Source organism: Phaseolus vulgaris, unplaced genomic scaffold (assembly GCF_000499845.2).
Source record: "Phaseolus vulgaris cultivar G19833 unplaced genomic scaffold, P. vulgaris v2.0 scaffold_16, whole genome shotgun sequence".
In the NCBI taxonomy this organism is placed as follows: Eukaryota; Viridiplantae; Streptophyta; class Magnoliopsida; order Fabales; family Fabaceae; genus Phaseolus; species Phaseolus vulgaris.
In genome coordinates, this window is record NW_027174085.1 from 132,459 (window position 1) to 152,972 (window position 20,514).

The following is a 20,514-nucleotide window of genomic DNA, read 5'->3' on the forward strand; positions in this document are numbered from 1 at the left end:
ATATGAAATTCTGCTAAGTTCACCATGTTTGAGCATATTTAATTATTTCTAGAATACATTAATCAAAAACATATTTCAGTTGTTTACAATATTGACACAATTCTCACTTCTTTCATTTTGCGCCACGGTTGTGAAAGTAATAAAAAAAACTAACACACGTTAACACTATTTTAAATTTAACATACATTAAAACAAAATTCGTATTACTTTTAAAATAAAATAAATTCGTAAGAAAGTAACGAATTTAGAATGAAAACAGTTTTTAAACCAAATATGTATACTGAATCTCAATTTATATGAAAATAATATCTAAATGAAAACTCAGAAATAGTTTAAAAGAATAATGAATAAAATGATCTTTTAAGGAATGACCAAACTTATATATATATATTAAAAAAAGTTAAACTCCGTGTTCAATAAATACTTAACAAATAATATAATAAACAAATAATATAATAAATAAAAAGATAATTTACTAAACAGATATATTGTATGTATATATTATCTACTTCTAAATTAACAATTTTATGTTTATTATGTATTATTAATATTGGTAGTATCATTAACATTATTAGTACACTAAAATAGTAATAAATTAATTGATAATTTAATAAATATAAATAATTTAAAATAAGATATAAATATGCAATTACTTTTATAAATTATTAAGTCAATTGAAAATATATGATATACGGATAAATTTTAATGATCAAAGTGTGTAAATTAGATGTTCAATATCAGCAGTAGATCTCAATTGTCTGACACTAGTGCTAATAATATTATTAATAAAACATTAACTCTAATAATATTAATATATTATAGGTGGAAAATAAATATATACTAATATTATTGATGGATAATAAATATATTAATAAAATAGTAACCTTAAAGAATATATTAATATTACTATTATTATATTTATTCCAATTATAAACTAATATTATCAATATTATTATGAGGAGATTGAGATATAGAGTAATTAGTTTACATATTTTTCAATCACTAAAATGATCTTGTCTATTTATATAAAATATTGACTTATTTATACCCTACTTTTAATAATTTATATACATTAGATTACTATACCTATATATTAATAATGTTAATAATAGTAATAATAATTGTAAAATTGTTTATTCCGTAGTAATTTGACTTCAATTTAAATTATATGCATTTGCCATCAACGTATATCTTATATTGGTAATTTTTTCATCTATTAAGAAGATACAAATATAATTAAAATCCATATTATATAAATAAAATTTAAAGAAATTAATTTATATAATTGAAACTTATAGGAGCAACATAAGTAATTAAGAGAAAATAAAAAATAGTGGAGTAACGATTAGAAAAAGAAAAAAAAAAGGCATGAAAATATTGAAGAAATTGGTGTAATGTGAAGATTAATATGAATTTAACGTTGTCAGGTTTGTTCCGTCAACCAATCAATTTTGCTTAATTTACGTTTTGGGCTTGTTTTCACCTGTTTCTTTGTTGTCGTGTTCTGTCACCACCGACTCATACTCCTTTCATTCCCAATTCTCTTCATTCCTTTCAATACAAGACAAACCCTTTCTCTTCCATGGAATCGCATTCATAACACGCCTCTTCAAAATGCATTCTTTCAGAGACAAAGTTACGCAGAAGTTGTCCCATCTCTTCCCCAACTCCTCCTCGCCCCAGGTATTCCTTTTCCCATGATCTGCATTTGCTTATTCGTTATCGTGCTCTCATTCTCAACTAAATGAACCATTAATAAAAATCTGAGCTTGGTGTGGTGGGCACTCTTATTCTGTTCTTGCACACACGCTTCCGTAATCTTTGCCCTCAATCTTCAATCTGATCTGTACGTGTGCAAAATCTGAATCTGGATTAAGTTGGCTTCATTATTTCTCATCACGGTTTTGAGTTTTTCAATCAAATGCACCGAAGAGACATGGTAGGAGAGGGAAAAAAAAGAGACTCGTGTTGTTTCATTTCATTAATAGTTGAAAGCTGAATATTGTTTTCAATTTGAATTGTAATCGAGTATATGGGTTTTTTACTGTTTTGTATTCACATGAAGAATTATGTTTTATGGCCTGTATACATTACCAATGGTTAGTATTATTCTGTTAGGTGTCTTTGGTAGCATATGTTATATGTGGTATGGCCGTGGGTTTTTGGGGCATTATATTTATTTTGTTCGATGGGTAGGAAATGAACCAGGAAAATGATCCCTTCTCTTTGTCTATCTGTATTATATCATGAAGATAGATTGAATTTTCAAGTGGATGGCAAACTTCGTTTGGAGTATGCTTGCATTATCTGTAGGGTTACTAAATTTCAAATTTAGGTGCATGGCCAAGTTTAATATATTTTCTATGTCACTGCTTTATGCTCCCAGTACAAATGGCATGCATTATAGGAGCATTGTACTAATTTGTTCTACATATCCCAGTTAGAAAAAGAACCACCTTACCTTGCTTGTTCTTTTATATTTGATATGAGGTTTTTATTTGGCACAGGATAGTCCATATTCTCAAGAGGATAAACCTGTGTCTTCATATTTATCGTACATTATCCCTTCGATCAGCTTTGATGGATCGAAGACAAGCAAGTATCAAAATGAGAATAAATCACCTTCTGCTGGATATAATTATGGGAATTTTGACTATCAGGATGTTCCATCGGATAGCTATGTGGACTGTCCTATGGACCTAGTGAAAGATTGTAATGATAATAATAGTAATAATAATAATAATGAAGATCCTACCTTTAGAAAGAGCAGTAGCAGTTCTGAGGTTTTTGAGGAAGCAAATGAGCAGCAAACGCCAAATACTTCAAAGAAGTCTCGACTCAATCTTAGTGATGACTCCACTTTTATATCCCCTGCATTGTATGAATTTTTGGAAATATGCCTCCCTAATATAGTGAAAGGACGCCAATGGGTCTTACTTTATAGGTAACTTTTCTCTGTAGGTTTTGGTTTATGCATTGAACAATAATTTGCTATTGCTTTGAAATATTGATACGACATTTTTTCTTTATATTAAGGGCAGTACGTTAAAACATGGAGTATCACTTCGAACACTTATTCGCAAGAGTGCTGAGCTTTCATGTCCTGGTTTGCTGGTATGTCAACCCTGCAGAACTATTTTCCAGTATATATTTCATCTGCATATCAAGGTGTAGTTCTTTTGTTAACAATGAATTATTGTAAATTATGAAAAACTATTAGATCGTCGGAGATATGAAAGGTGCTGTGTTTGGTGGGCTGCTAGAGTGTCCCTTGAAACCTACAGCAAAGCGAAAATATCAAGTATGTCAACTATCTTTTTTCATGGATACTGCTTCTTTGTGAAGGCACTTCTTCATCTTGAAGTATGATTTTGTTTTGTGTACTGTGGTCACAGGGAACAAATGAAACTTTTGTCTTTACAACTGTATATGGTCAGCCGAGGCTGTTTCTACCAACTGGTAAGGATTCTCATCATTTAAATGCATAATTTTTTGGTAGGAATTTCTTGGAACTTAGGAAAATGTCTTAAATTGATGCATTGTCTGACTTGTGAACAAATGGACAGGTTCGTATAAGCTAGAGTGAAATTTACATGTGTTTTAAGGTTAAATACATTATCTTAATTTTGGTATTTCAGTTATCACTAGGACCTGGATTTGATAAGGTGGAAGCATGTAAGCTTGACATAAGAATAATCTTTTTGTTAGTAAAATATAGATGAATCCTATTGAATGACTGGTTCATTATCACCTCTTGCATGTCCTCTTCTAGTTTATGTAGCAATTTAGAAAGGTTTGGGATCAATGGAATCATTGAGTCTTTTTTTATACTTATTGCAAATATGACTATTCATTATCATTGCAGAATTAGTATTTTACAAATATGAGCTATTCAATGATGATCATGTGCTTTTATGATCATAAAAAGACCTTTTGAATTGTTTCTTTTGGAAAAGGTGTTTTTCCACGAGAATATCAATTTGTTTTGACTGTTTCACTTATAGGGATTTTCAGTTTACACATAGGAAGAGAAGGTAAGGAAAGGAAGAAAGGATGATATTAATTTGTCACGACAATCAGATATGATAGATGTTTTGGTGTCTAAAGTTTTGAGAATTGACTAGTTAGGCTATTTAGGGGATAAAAATTACAACCATTTGGAGTCCTTACTACTTTACTCTATTTCTATAGCAGGAACAATAAATTATCTTTGTTCATGGTATACATTATTAACTTTTATTATTTGTACGAGATGTTTGTTTTCTCGAGTTTCCTTGAACTTGTGTTGTAATTGTATGGGCAGGTGTCAACCGATACTACTGCATGTGTGTGAACGATTTACTTGCACTTGGTGGTGGGGGTAGTTATGCTTTATCCTTAGAAGAAGATTTGTAAGTATTTAAATTTAATAATGTCGCTTAGTTTTGTTCCAGTACATTTAAATTGTTATTGAAGTAGCAGTAGTGGATTCTCTTATTGAATGCATCCTTTTGGTTGAAAAGGTTATCTGGAACTAGTGGACCAAGTGAAACGTTTGGAAACTCGTGTCTTGCTCACAGTCCAGAGTTTCAGTTGAAGAATGTCGAGGTAATACTCTCACTACCAATCTTTGTTTTCTAGCTTACAAGTTACAATAAATTACAAGGTATACATGATACCCAAATTTGGATGCAGTAGTGGGTTTGTTTTGTTTTAATTTTTCCAAGCCCAAGCTAGATGGGCAACCAAGAAATTAAGCATTACATAAACGTATCCATTGCTGTAGTTCAGTATATGGCATGCATTGATTTTGTCCATTGCTTATTTCTGCTACCTATTGTTCCACATTTTTTTATTGGTTCATGTAGATTTATTCACTACATTTCTATTATGTGCAGCTGTGGGGTTTTGCGCATGCTTCCCCTTTTCAAGGCTAAGATACTTTTGTTTGATGTCCAAAAGAAGCGTCTCTCTCTTCTACTTTTCTTCTCTCTGTCTGGATGTAGTTTAGTTTAGCCTTGAGCTGTTGATGAATTTGATGTACCTACTCTCAGGCATGTTCCAAATTGTTATAGTAGTATATTTTGCTTGAAATTCCATTTTTTTTTAAAGTTTGGGTTTGTGAAAGCCAAATGGTCTGAACACAAGGTTGTGTAGTAGAATATGAGGTGGGAATCCACTCACTGAGCTACCAAGAAACACAAAGATATTATTCTACATGCAATATATGCATTACGTAGAAGGCCAGGTATACAACATGAGAAGTTTGCACCTCAGTAATTTGATTTGACAAACTAAACAAATTAGAGGCAAGTCCTTTGGTGATGGTTTAAACAAGTGCCACTACGCTCTCCAATGTATTCAACATCAACAAGTGCCACTACGCTGGCCACATGACTTAACCGTATCTGACAACTTTGTAATTTAATTGACTTCTAAACCTTTGATTGAGTGTACTAAAATTTAATTACTCATGTTTGATCTGTTTATCAGGTAATCTTTTTTCCTGTCTCTTTTTATTTGTTTGCACTTTCAACCGTTTTACAATGAGCTTTTCAGCAAATTATAATGATTTCGTTTTATTTTTTAGTGTTGAAAAACTTTTCCCTCCAATTTAATTTGGGTATGCTCTACTTTGGGTGGTTAAATGCTGGTAAGCCATTCAAATGTAAAATTATAACCGAACAAGGTTTTTATTAAAAATGCATTGAATATTACTAAATTTACACGTTTTTTATTTTGTATTTTAGTTTCAAGGTTTTATTTAAAAATGCACGCCCATGCTTGGTATGCATCCATTTTTGTTGTATATTATTAAAAAATATCATTACAAGGCAAAAAAAAAATACAGTTATACTAAACAATCTAGAAATAAATCAGTAAGGTATGAAACAAAACCTAAAAAAAAATAGTATTAGAAAACGTTGAATATAATGATTTTTTTTTCAAATCTCTCACCTACTCAAATAATTGTTTTCTTAAACATTATGTTGAAAAAGAATAAAAGTGCTGAAAGGGAGATATGCGACTTAAAGATAAGATAACGGGTGCAACTGAGGTTATTTAAACATTTGAATTTAAAGTTTTAAAAAAAATTATATTTAACCTTTTATAATTAATATAGAGAGGTACACCAGGAAAGTATAGAGGTGGAGGTAGAATTTGCCTCCTTTTATAGTTGTCACTCAAAATCATTGTTGGTCAAGCCCAAATGGTCTCCAACCATAATGGACCAGTGATTGTGATCATCTTATTTGGCAAGGTGCACCATATCAATTCCAACTTGCACGCACCTATTGAAAATGGTAAAAATATTTTTACAAAATAACGAAAATAATCTTAAATAAAAAGAAGATGTAGATAACTTTCAAAACCCTATTTTGGAAATATTTGAATTATGAATTATGTTTATTAAATTCTGAATTTTCAAATCCGGAATAAGAATAATTTTAGAAATTTTAAAAGATACAGGATGGATGTTAAAATTGATATGGTGCGAAAAAAGTTGCCATCTTATTTTTATAAATGTTCCTATGTTTCATTTAGTAGAGGAGACAAGTCATCTCAACGTCTATTCAACAGGTTTGAATAACAAGAAAAAAAATCTACCCAACAATAAGCAAAGTGTCTAACTTCGACTAGTAAATGGAGTTTCCAAATATGTTTCCAAGAAAATACATAAACATAGGAACAACTGATAATGAACAAATAATATTTTACTTGAAGACATTACCAAAATTTCATAGAGATCAAACCGTTCTTCACCTACGTCCACATTAGGACATATTTGTTGCATTACTGTTAATGCTACACGAAAACTTCTATTAACTATATAAGAGAAGGTTAACTGAGATTACAGGGGAATAGAATAATAAAACTGTTAGAATATTACAACTGATGTTATTTTTTAATTGGTTTCATCTAAAAGTAATTTTCTGAAATTACTATAGACTAAATAAAAGAGTTCAATTTTAATTAAAAATTATAATAATCCTAAAAATTAATCAATTAGAATAAAACAAAATCTCGACAAATTAATTATTGGAGTTTGATCCGTTTTCTTGAAATGAGGTAAATTTAATACCTTTATAAATACTTACTAAATCTGAAAGCTTTTTTCTTTCTTAAACTAAGACATGAACTTCTCTTAATTTTTCAAGATAAAAAAAAAAAAACTGATAACAGTATACTTTAAACAATTTGATTAGTTTTCAACTTCTTTAGATTAATTAAAAATTTATAATGATTTCGAATTGTATCTGCCAAGACCTATGCCAAACCCCATACCTAAATATACTATGATTGTTTGTGAATTAATGTCAAATTTTCTTATAGAGATATATGTAAAATGTAGCCAATTAACTAGTCATTCTGTAATATAGAGAGTAAGGTTCCTCCTCTGATTATTCTCCCATTACATGGTATTGAACATTTAAGTGGAGAAAAAAAAAACAGAACATGTGCAAAGAAATTAAGGAGTGCCTAAATATCACCAAATAATTTAGTTGACATGCATGGAATGTGGAATGTTTCAAGAAACGAACAAATAAGATTTTGTTATATGGCAACAAATGAACAATGCACATGAGGGCATTAAGTTCATATAGTGAAATGTTTACTTAAAGAAGCGACCCAATGAATGTGTTGAATGAAAAAATTGTAATGCATAGATAATTAGAAATATTTATAATTTGGTGCAAGTTTTAAAGAAAGCTAGAAATAAGATGTTATATGATAAAGGGAAAGGAATAATATTTATTATAATAGTATAAGGCTTGGTCAACAGAAAATCCAAGTGAGGACAGGAGAGTGGGAAGAGGGTTGCAGTGAATGAATGGGCCAGCGTGTATCTCGCGTTGACGCCAGGCTGACGCCTTAAGAATGGCCCTATATATCAACATAACTAATTCTTTCAGTCTTTGACACCCTCATACTCTCCATCATCCTAGCTAACTAACCACTCATCTTTCTCTCTCTCTCCCTTCTTCCCTATGGACTCTCCTTCTGCACATGTTTTACTCTCCAACACACGTGTCTCACAACACCATTTTCCCACATTTTGCACTTCATAGTACAATTATATATATCATCTCTCTCTCCACATATACCTTTTTGTCTACATTTTCTATTTTCTTAACTTTCTGGGCTGGCTTCATTGCCTCTTGCCAGGGGATACACCATGTTGCAGGATGTTTTTGATCAGCCACTGCCACCAAAGGCCGAACCGCAACAGCAACTCCCCATTGTAAACACCTCCATCCACTCCAAATCACCTCCCATCTTAATGCATGCATGCATCAATCATATCATCGCTTCTTTCATTCTGTTTCTTGCAAGATTCATATATTATTTCCCACTGCTAATAATAACATTAAAGCTAATATACATCATTACCTGTTCCAGACATCTACAACTCTTTTTTCTAATATTCTTTTCTAGGCTTCCCTGCCAATTTGTAGGGAAGAACGTCTTCCTTTCTCTCCATTTACATAGTTGGGGAGCATAATGCTTATTGACTAGCAATAAGAAAAAATAATTAGAGATTCCCAAATAATTATTAGGCTTTATCCCTTTTTTAATATTATCCTATCAAATCCCAGACAATGGCATTCACCAAAATGTCATTTTCTAAGGGTAACATTGTAAACTGCAAAGTGATATCAATTTCTGTATGATTTCCAGTGTGATAGCCATTTAAACGTAGCTTTCGTTTATTGGGGAATATATATACACACACACACATACCTGTCTGTGTTTGTCCATTTGCCAATTTTGAAATTCTTATTCAGTTTGAGAGGGAGAGGGGACTTACGGAACAATTCACATGTAGCATTATGGGTTCCTTTTAAGTGCCTTTTAATCCCCATTAAATCAGTTTCCATACACCGAAGAACACAACGTAGCATGGGATGAGGTTCCTTCTTTGTTACAAACATACATGTATAGTCACATTAAGGCATAAATGCCCATCTTTTTCATGTTCCAAAAAAAGCCAACCCTCTTGTAGAACTCATTATCTGAACATGACCATATATAAACACAATCAACCAAATCTGTATTTGGAGTTCTTCATTATAGGGTGTTGTACGTTGATTTATTTAATTTATTTCCTGACAAAGAGTGATGAACATACCTTATGCTTGTACGCGTGTTACTTATTCACTTCAGAATGCTCACACTATTTGATGAAGACATGCATTAAACCAAACTTTTGACCGATTATAACAGAGAATATTATCTTTTTGAAAGTTTAGAGTCTGATCATTGTAGGCTTGATCCCAATTCCTCCTTTGCTGATAGAAACGAGTCTGATAAGATCACATAGCCGTCCCATAAGGGAAAACAACTGGTGTAGAATCAGTCTTCTGACTGTTTATAAAGGGTCTATCAAAATGTTGTTATCAATGTGTTTAGTAGTTTTTTTTTCGTAGTCATGATGCTTAGATTGTATTTATATCACTTGGTGCAGGATGAAATTTCAAGCCCTCTTAGTGCTCGAATTTTTGAACTTTGTAACGCTGAATTTTTCCCAGAGGCTTTGCCAAATTCTGAGGTTACTTCCAGCTCAAACTGTTGCTATGAGGAGAACTCCTCGTATGCCACAACAAACAAATCTTTAACTGTAGATGTAGAAAATAAATTGAATAGCAATAGCAACACAGTCACAACGCCAACTAGCACTACCGCCACCACCACCAACAACACAACCAACAGTAGTAACCTGTCTATTATCTTTGACTCCCAAGAAGAAATTGACAATGACATCTCTGCCTCCATAGACTTCTCACTATCTCCATCTTTCAATGTTCCTCCATTTCTCCCAGTGACATCCCAGCAAGAACAGTTTGATTTCTCTTCAGTGCAGCCTCAGGTCCAATTACCAGCATTTTCAGTTGTGGAGGGCTTCTCTCAGTATCCCACTGACCCAGTTGCGCCTCCCCTTATGGGGGCTCCATTACCTTCTGTTTTTGAAGAGGATTGCATATCTTCTGTTCCTTCTTATGTGCCTCTCAACCCTTCATCTCCTTGCACTTATCTCAATCCTGGCATGCAACCATACATGCCTCCTGGTCCCCTTACTAGTGCCTTATCAACTGATAGTTCTGGATATTTTGGTGGGAACATTCTTCTTGGTTCCGAACTTCAGACACAAGAATTGGAATACCAAGGAGAAAATGGAAGAATGTATTGTACAGATTCAATTCAGCGGGTGTTTAACCCTCCAGACCTTCAGGTATGTATGATTTTCAAACTATTTTAGTAAAATTCTCCGTCATTGCCTTTTGTTAACAATGCCATCCAAATAAAAAGTGTTCAGTTCAAATGTTCAATATGCTCAGAAATGAGAGAAAAGGAAGTCAATTGTCCAAGGATTTTTATTTATTTATTTTTAATGCTAAGTTATTCTATAAGCTTGCTCTTTCAGGTTTCTAGTTTGAAAGATTGCAGCAGTAAGTTTCTTAACAATAAAGAGGGGCATTACACGAGGTGAAAAGTTTGCGAAAGATAATGGCCCACAAATTTCTAAGAAGCTGTATGCCCCGTAGAATATATACCCATATCCATCAAAACAGTAGCTAGCATATCAACCGCTTTATAATCTCATTCTCACCTGTAAAAAGTAGAGAATAAAATCTGGGCTAGCTAGTAGCACGAGTCAGAGTGGAATGACAACTTTCCACAAAAATTGATAACAACCAGCATCATTGTCAGAGAAGACCCACTTCATGAGTGGCTCTTTTAGCATATCGCTTTCCAGAACCTCTAACCAAGTTAATGATAGTCTGCGAATGACCAATTGTCCTTTGCACTGAGCAGGAGAGTGACTGATTTTGTTTGTAATTTATTTCCTAGGCACTTGGTACTGAGAGTCAGCAACTAGTTTCCGGGGGTGGTAGTTCTGCCACTCTAACACCTGAAATCTCAAACTTAGAGGACTCCTCATTCAAGGTTGGAAAACTTTCTGTTGAGCAAAGGAAAGAAAAGATCAATAGATACATGAAGAAAAGAAATGAAAGAAACTTCAGCAAGAAAATTAAGGTACACTCAAGTTCCTTGCCGTCTTCAAAACAGCCTCATCGTCAAACAAAATTAAAATCTTATGATGTGACATTTGCATATATATGTAAGGTATTCCTTGCTATAAAGCACTTCATATTGCATGCTTCCCAGTTCAACTAACGATGCAACCAAATATGCAGTATGCCTGCCGCAAAACTCTGGCAGATAGCCGACCTCGGGTTCGAGGAAGGTTTGCAAAGAATGATGACTTTGGAGAAACCAATAGAACTACAAGTAGCAATCATGAAGATGATGACGAAGACGAAGTAAGATTTCCAAGGCTCATCCATTTATTAAACCCTTAACAGAGCTCTTTCCATTCAACTTGCCCAAGTGAAAAACAACAAAATTTCTTTTACTTGTACCTTCTCAATTATTTGTTGATTCAGTTTTTTAACCCTGCAGATAGTTGTGAAAGATGAAGATGACATGGTTGATTCCTCAGATATTTTTGCTCATATCAGTGGGGTGAACTCCTTCAAATGCAACTATTCCATCCAATCCTGGATTTGACTTAATAGTTTGATCAGTATACCTACATTTAGCTTCTGTAGATTTTTTCATGGCCTCATACCACCCCACATTTCTCCTATCTGGTTATGACGGATGAGGAAACTGAATAATTGGGGTCCTAATACTATACAATAAGTGAATGAAGAACATATAGAAAAAAAAACTGTATACATTTTTTGCAGACATTACCTTTCTTATTACTTGAGTGTACTAAGAACCATATGATGTATTAACTAAAAATTTCAACTGTCTCCATGTACTACTGTAGTTCATATGTACTTTCTTTTATAATAGTGAGGAACTAGTGTTGGCTACATTGAAGGGCTTAAGCCCAACCTTCAAATACTTTTGTTAATTGCTTTGAATCTGTTTATCTCTGGCTGATAAAATTAAAAAAAGGATATCCTCTAAATCATTGATTTGATTGATTAACCATAATATATACTTTTTAAGTAATAAACCTCACAGTTACAGCACAATAAACAGTTCAATAGGCTAGAAAGAAAAAAATATATAAATATTACTAAAGCATAGCACCTAAATTCCCTTGTATGGATAAAAAAAATCTAATAAATGAAACAGAACCTGACCAATCCAACTTTTTAATACAAATGTATTAATTATAATATTTTCTATAAATAAATCAGAGATAAAAAAATGTATTATATTATATTTTATATTAAATAAATTTATTAGAAATAAATATCACATTATACAAAAGATTATGTATTAAATATTTTTACTTCTAAAATAATGATACCACTAAATTAAGTTGGAGCTAAAAAAAGAACACAGTCTAATAATCTAAACCTACTTAAAATAAATACATGGAATTCAATTTTAAAATCTAGAGTGATGCAAATGAATCTAGAGTTATACCGGGTTAGCAAGCATGCCAGGTTGGTGATGATCAAAGGGTATCAGCTGTTATGTTGGCGTGAATGCCCCTCTCAAATCCAAAGATGAGAGTGGGAAGAGCGGAGCAGAGCATGTAGGGCAGGTTGGCACCTTTAAGGTACTAAAAATCGAAGGCACGTTACCGCGACATTAGGGGTACCTTTTAAAAAAGGGCAGAAATTATATTAGCAGTAGTATCTATCAATTTGATGCATTAGTACCGCGGATAGCTACTCAACACAAACTAGTAACGCATCATCCTCATACATTATACAAGGCAGCTTCTCCGTCAATTTCCTCACACATCCCTTTCTCTCTTTCTCTTTCACTTTCTCTCTTTGCTCTCTCTCCTTTTCCCTCCCTCTTTTTCATCACTCACTTTTCACTCTCCTCCTAACTGAATAACTTAAATCTCTCACCCATGTCAACAAAACCTGATTCAGTCAGTACCAAATTGAATATTTAATTAATTAAATTCCTTTGTTAGCTTTCATCCTTCAAAATGAACGGCAGTTCCAGCGAAAGCAAGACCAGGGACATGGACGGGCAGCTGGCGGGGCTGGGCTACAAAGTCCGCTCATCAGAGCTCTGTCAAGTGGCTGAGAATATGGAGCGTTTGGAGAACGCCATCAACACTGTCAACTCATCCAGGGACATTTCTCAAGTAGTCTCCGACGCACTTCTCTACGATCCCTCCAACATAGGTTTAGGTTCCTGGGTTGACACGCTTCTCTCCGAGCTGGACCAAACCGTGTCGTTGCCCTACGATCTGTCTTCTGACCTACCCGATTTGCCCACGGATCCGAACCGCCAACTGGGGATGGTAACCACGGTCGAAGAAGACTCCGGGATAAGACTCGTTCACACACTCATAACGTGTGCGGATTCTGTGCAACGTGGTGACCTCGCATTCGCTGGCTCCCTCATCGACAGCATGCAGGCCCTGCTGGCTCACGTGAACACCTCCTGCGGCATCGGAAAGGTTGCCGGCTACTTCATCGACGCCTTGCGCCGCCGAATCTCGTCTCCGCAAAACGCTGCGTTCACAACCTCCCCCTACGAGAACGACGTTCTCTACCACCACTACTACGAGGCCTGCCCGTACCTTAAGTTCGCGCACTTCACTGCGAACCAGGCGATCCTGGAGGCGTTCAGCGGCCACGACTGCGTCCACGTCATCGACTTCAACCTGATGCAGGGGCTCCAGTGGCCGGCGCTCATTCAAGCGCTTGCGCTCCGCCCGGGAGGTCCGCCGTCGCTGAGGCTGACCGGCGTGGGACCTCCCTCGCCGGACGAGCGAGACACACTGCGCGAGATCGGCGCGCGGCTGGCGGAGCTGGCGCATTCAGTGAACGTGCGTTTTACGTTCCGCGGAGTAGCGGCGTGGCGGCTGGAGGACGTGAAGCCGTGGATGTTGCAGGTGAGTCCGAAGGAGGCGGTGGCAGTGAACTCGATCATGCAGCTACACCGCGTGCTTGGTTCGGGAATCGATGCGGTTCTCGGGTGGATCCGAAGTCTAAACCCTAAGATCGTGACGGTTGTGGAGCAGGAAGCGAACCACAACGGGGAGGGGTTTCTGGAACGGTTCACGGAGGCTCTGCACTACTACTCCACCGTCTTCGACTCGTTGGAAGCGTGTTCGGTGGAGCCGGACAAGGGTCTCGCCGAGATGTATCTGCAGAGGGAGATTTGCAACGTGGTGTGCTGTGAGGGACCGGCGCGAGTGGAGCGGCACGAGCCGCTGGCGAAGTGGAGGGAGCGGCTGGCTAAGGCCGGCTTGAGGCCCTTGCATTTGGGTTCGAACGCTTACAAACAAGCCAGCATGCTTTTGACTCTCTTCTCAGCCGAGGGTTACTGCGTGGAAGAAAATCAAGGGTGTTTGACTCTGGGTTGGCACAGCCGGCCTCTGATTGCGGCTTCGGCTTGGCAAGCCGCGCCGCTAAGAGAGGGTGAAACGGTGCGTTTCCAGCGTTGATGAGAGAAGAGAATGTAACAGAAAAGAGTTGTTTATTTTATTCTAGTTACTACTAGTACTAGTAAACACAAAGAGTGGTGAATAATGTATATTTTTCTATTTTCCTTTTATTTTCACTTTCACCTCCTCATTTTTCTCTCACTTCTTCTTTCCGCCTTTCTCTTTTTGTTCAAAACCCATCCGAACTCTTTTTCTCCTTTTCTGGTCTTTTGAGTGATCCCTCAGCCTAATAACTTCATTATGGATAGTTGCGTGTTAGTGCTCAATGCTCAATACCTAATTACCCTCTTTCCTTTTCCTTTTCCTTTTCTCTTTCATCCCACAAACACCTTTACGTTTCTTCAATTCATCCTCTCACATCTTTCTCTCTTCAACTTACTTTATATGTTACTAACTATTTCACCAACTTCCTTTTCTAATTAGATCAACAAACTTCAACTAAGATTCAACTTCATTATCTAACTCAATCAACTCAGGTAACATATCCAATTTTTTTACAAATGCATCAAAATATTTCATGTAACATTTATTTTGTCTTTTACTACCCATTCCCTCTTAACTCAAAGTTGTAGAGATTCTTCTTTTTCCAAATTATTGGTTTTCCACTCTCAGATTTTTCTCCAAATTTAAATTCTCTTAAAAAACGTTTTACTTTCTAGGGAACCATTCTCCCGAGACACATCTAATCTCCAATGCTTCAAATTCCTTCACATTTTGTGTCACATTCAATTATTCAAGTATGGCGGGCCACTCCCATGAAGGACAACAGTCAACCTTAACTGTGCTAGTATTTTTCTTTTATGCTCATTTCTCATCCTTTTTTCTTAAGAAAAATCAGTAGGAATTTTATTTCCACACTATTTTTTTTTCAAAATAAAATGTATTTGATAAAAAGGAAGTTGAAATGGTTTTTATTCCATTTCAAAATATTTGTACATTTATTATCAAAGCAAAATAGTGTAAATGTATTTTTAGTTTTAAAAAAACCTCATTAGGTTTTATAAAAGTCAAAGAAATATATACTCCGCGTAAGCAGAATCAGGACTGGCACAGCAAAACATTTTATAAAAGTCAAAGAAATAGAGCACAATAAAACATAAAGACATGAAACTGAACATGGCTCCATTATTATTCACAACTTTAAATAAATACAGCCTTCATTTCAGCATCAACTCAAATTTTAAAAGATATTAGGACATGTACACTCTAATTCAGGATCTAGCTTCATTATGTAAACCATAAACTAAACAATTGATAAATAACATCTCTAAATCATCATCGGTCATAATTGGCTTCGATCACATGTGAATAGGTTTTTAGTCTAATAAAATGGAAATTGGGAGTTTTGTCATCATAAAAGTATGACGATACTCCTCTCCGATCACAACTTCAATTTTTTTTTTTTTAAGTTCTTGTAAGATGTGGTGAAGGAGACGAGGATATCAGTTATTGGAGGAAAGACTAGTGACAACCACCCTACTTGATTTCTCGATCTTGTACCATAAAAATGAAGAAACAACCTTGGTGTAGACCTCAAACTAAGAGCCTCACAAATTAGCCAAAAGGCCTTCATCGAGGTCTAACCATTCATATTCAATTAAGTGTGTGTCACATTTAAGATCTGCAAAACTTCTAACATGAACAGGAAGCAGACGTGAACATCTGATATTAAACAAGAATAAAAATAGAAAAAATCATGCTCCTTGGTTGAGACAGACAATGTTCGAGTCCTTACACCTGTGCAAGGAAACTATATCATCCATTAATATATTTACACTCTCGATAAACGAATGAAGAATAGAAAGATGTTGATATTTCTAGAAGAATTTCCTAACTCGATTATCCACCCACTCATAGTTATGATCTTGGCTAACTAAATCCTCAGCCACACTTAGGGATATGGGAGGCGACGACCTAGACTTAACCCCACCCCCACATATCGACCTACGACTAACCCAAGAATACCTATTACTGTTCTCAGTGTCACTAGATGATATGATTCCAATAACATGATAGAGATATGATATGGACATGTTATGGATTCAACAAGAGTTGGAATATGATTAGGCACTTTTTAAGAATTGAATCAATGTTCTTAACATTCAAGAACTCACCCAAACACAAGTAACCAAGCCAAACTCATATAGAAACTCATATTATGGCATATGAACCGATTAAAACAAAGAAAGAACACAAATGAACCGATTAAAACACAAGGAAACACAACCAAAACCACAAGAACAACAAGCTAGAAGAAACTACCGAATAAAAACACAAAACAAAATAGTTCTACCGATTGAAAAGACAAGAAACATTAAAGACATGTTTTAGAGTTTGTTTTGAAATGGAAATGGATGAAGAAGATGAAAAGAACTAGGAAACTTATGTGGTTGGAGCTCTTGGAGATGTGCACGCCACTTGAAGGATGAAAGGCTTCAAGATGAGTGTAGTTGCCGCCACTTGAGAGTCCAAGAATGCACTCAAGATAAGACTAGAAGAGAAGAAGACACAAGTCTCTCTCAATTCACTCACCAATTTGAGAGAGGTTCTTTACTCAAAATTCAATTCTATTATTTCAAGGACCCAAGCCTTCCTTTTATGGGAAGGAGGACCGGTCACCTATTATAAAAGAAGCTTACAAGAGAAGCTTTACAAGGTATCCTTCTAACTCTTCGAATTCTAGCGCCTAAATGGAGAGTGAAGAGGCACCTTCTAGATTTTTCCTAAAAACTAACGCCTATAGATGCTATACACAAGAGGTGTCTTAGGTTTCCCTCTTTAGCACCTTCCTAAACACTACTCTATGTATTTTTAAATTTTATACAAAAGATACTACAAAAAGAGAAAACATTTGAAGCCTGCTTCCTAACTCTTTAGCTTTGCTCCTTGTAATCCTTTGAGGTAAAAAGGATGATGAGCTAATATGTCTTTGACAATCTTCAACTTCAACCTCATTCTCTTCTTCTTCTTGATCTCCATCATACTCCTCGAGTTGGAGAGAATTCGACCACAAATTCTGAAGATCTACAGAAAAAAGAGTTAGATCACTGATATTAAAGGTATGACTACCAAGGAACGTATCAGACATATCTAACTCATAAGCATTATCATTAATCCTCTTTAGGACTTGAAAAGGTCCATCACCACGAGGCATAAGTTTGGACTTCCTTTGATTAGGAAAAAACGATCATTTCTCAAGTGAAGCCAAACCCAATCACCAACATCAAACAATAATGCTTTTCTCCTTTTGTTGGCATGTTCAACATACTTGCCAACTTTCTTCTCAATTCGTAACTTGATGTCATTATGCAAATCTTTTATAAAAGAAGCCTTTTCAAAACCATCCTTGCATAATACATCATCAAGTATAGGAATAAGAAGAAGATCAAGAGGTGTTAGGGGGTTGAACCCATACACAACCTCAAAAGGAGAATGGGATGTGGTAGAATTTACCACTCGATTATAGGCAAACTCAACATGTGGTAGTAAATTCTCCCAAACCCTTGGATTCTCGGAAATAAAGCATTGCAACATTTGGCCCAAAGTTCGATTGACCACATCAGTTTGACCATCAGTTTGGGGGTGGCAAGTAGTAGAAAATAAAAGTTTAGTGCCAAGTTTCCCCCACAAGGTCTTTCAAAAGTGACTCAAGAACTTGGAATCCCTATCGGATACTATACTTCTAGGAAGTCCATGTAAACGAACAACTTCCTTAAAGAAGAGATTTGCAATATGACACGCATCATCCACTTTGTGGCAAGGAATAAAATGAGCCATTTTTTAAAAACGATACACTACCACAAAGATGGAATCCTTACCCTTTGATGTCTTGGGTAGTCCTAAGATGAAATCCATAGAAATATCAACCCAAGGCATTGTAGGGATAGGAAGAGGGGTATATAAACCATGAGGTTGCACTCTAGATTTAGCCTTACGACATGCAATACATTTATCACACAAATTATGAACGGATTTTTGCATATGAGGCCAAAAGAAATGCTCATGTAAAACATCTAAAGTTTTAGCTACCCCAAAATGTCCCATTAATCCACCCTCATGTGCTTCTCTAACAAGAGATTGTCTAATAAAGCTTTGGGGGTACACAAAGTCTTTTACCTTTAAAAAGAAATCCATCTTATATAAAAAAATCTTTGTGTCCTCCCTTAACACACTCTTGATAGATAAGAGAAAAATCAAAGTCATCATGATAAAGTTCCTTGATGTGATCAAACCCAAGATATTGGGTACCGAAAAGATTGAGTAAGGTATAGCGTCTAGAAAGTGCATCGGCCACAATATTAATTTTTCCTTGCTTGTGTTTGATCACATAAGGAAATTACTCAAGGAATTCCACCCACTTAGCATACCTCTTATTGAGCTTGTTTTGGCTTTTCAAATATTTAAGAGATTCATGATCACTATGAATCACAAATTCTTTAGGAAAAAGTTAATGTTGCCAAGTATACAAAGCTCTAACAAGTGCATATAATTCTTTATCATAAGTGGAATAATTGAGATGACTACCCTTCAATTTCTCACTAAAATAAGCTATGGGGTGGCCCTCTTGAAGGAGAACAACCCTAATGCCTATATTCAAAGCATCACATTCTATCTCAAATGTTTTAGTAAAATTAGGAAGGGCTAAGATGGGAACATTAGTTAATTTTTCTTTCAAAATGTCAAAAGCCTTTTGTTGCTTTTCTCCCCACTTAAAAACCACATCTTTTTTTACTATATCATTGAGAGGTGCAGCAATTGTACCAAAGTCTTTCACAAACCTTTTATAAAAAGAAGCAAGGCCATGAAAGCTTCGTACATCATTCACATTGGTGGGTGTTGGCCAATGTTGAATTGCTACAACCTTTGATTGATCTACATGCACCCCTTTAACACTTACAACAAACCCTAGGAATTCTATATGATCAAGTGCAAACATACATTTAGCAAGGTTAGCATACAAATGTTCTTTCCTAAGGGTTTCTAACACTTGTCTAACATGCATTTTATGGTCACCCAAAGACAAACTATAAATGAGGATTTCATCAAAATAAACAACCACAAACTTGCCAATGAATGGTCTTAAAACATGATGCATGAGACGCATGAATGTACTTGGTGCATTAGTTAAACCAAAAGGCATAACTAACCACTCATATAAGCTAAAGTTGGTCTTAAAAGCGGTTTTCCATTCATCTCCCGGTTTAATACGAATTTGATTATACCCACTTTTAAGATCAATTTTGGTGAAAATTTGTGAACCATGCAATTCATCCAACAAATCATCTAGCCTAGGGATGGGATGCCTATATTTGATTGTAATGTTATTTATGGCCCTACAATCCGAACACATCCTCCATGACCCATCCTTTTTAGGCACAAGTATGATAGGCATGGCATAAGGGCTCATACTATCTTGAACCCACCCTTTGGCAATTAACACTTCTACTTGTTGGCGAATTTCTCTAGTTTCACTTGGGTTGGTCCTATATGCGGGACGATTTGGTAAAGAAGATCCCGTAATTAAATCAATTTGATGTTCAATCCCTCTTAAAGGTGGAAGTCCTTTAGGAGGATCTTGAGACACATCATGAAATTCCTCTACCAAATTATCCTCAAGTTTTTCTAACTCAAGAGGTCTAGGAATAGCTAAAAAGATAAGATTGTGAGAAACTATTACCTTGTTGATCGCATGGCTAGAGATAAGAAGGGCCTTCTTAGAACTTTTTGTATTTTCACTCTCCCTCTTTTTCTTCATAAGAATTTGGTCCTCATGGACTTCTCTTGGGGAGAGAGATTTTAATATAACCTTGTGTCCATGGAAGTCAAAAGAAAGTTTATAGGTAAAGCCATCATGAAATTTTTTTTCTATCAAATTGCCATGGCCTACCCAAAAGAACATGTGTAGCTTCCATTGGCACATCACACAAGACCTCATCTTTGTATTTACCAATAGAGAAATTTATGAGGACTTGTTTGTTAACAATGATCTCGCCCACCTCACTTAACCATTGTAATTTGTAGGGCTTTGTATGAGAGATTGTAGACAATCCAAACTTATCTACTACTCTTGTACTAGCCATATTGGCACA

At 35.3% G+C, this 20,514-nt stretch overlaps 3 protein-coding genes across 3 annotated transcripts; all 3 read left to right on the plus strand.

Annotated features, from left to right (window-relative positions):
* Positions 1-1,449: 1,449 nt before the first annotated feature.
* On the plus strand, positions 1,450-5,476 carry LOC137817105 (uncharacterized). The gene is made up of 8 exons (XM_068620336.1): positions 1,450-1,683; positions 2,508-2,944; positions 3,042-3,114; positions 3,221-3,301; positions 3,396-3,459; positions 4,304-4,391; positions 4,503-4,587; positions 4,878-5,476. Exons 1-8 carry the CDS (start codon positions 1,615-1,617, stop codon positions 4,914-4,916), a joined length of 936 nt encoding a protein of 311 aa, XP_068476437.1. The 5' UTR covers positions 1,450-1,614; the 3' UTR covers positions 4,917-5,476.
* Positions 5,477-7,900: 2,424 nt separating this feature from the next.
* LOC137817100 (uncharacterized) lies at positions 7,901-11,896 on the plus strand. The gene is made up of 5 exons (XM_068620329.1): positions 7,901-8,224; positions 9,449-10,213; positions 10,834-11,019; positions 11,181-11,306; positions 11,446-11,896. Exons 1-5 carry the CDS (start codon positions 8,159-8,161, stop codon positions 11,551-11,553), a joined length of 1,251 nt encoding a protein of 416 aa, XP_068476430.1. The 5' UTR covers positions 7,901-8,158; the 3' UTR covers positions 11,554-11,896.
* A 382-nt stretch (positions 11,897-12,278) lies between these two features.
* On the plus strand, positions 12,279-14,535 carry LOC137817099 (protein SLENDER RICE1-LIKE 1-like). The gene has a single exon (XM_068620328.1). The coding sequence runs from the start codon at positions 12,953-12,955 to the stop codon at positions 14,423-14,425; it is 1,473 nt and encodes a 490-aa protein (XP_068476429.1). The 5' UTR covers positions 12,279-12,952; the 3' UTR covers positions 14,426-14,535.
* The last annotated feature ends 5,979 nt before the right edge of the window (positions 14,536-20,514 follow it).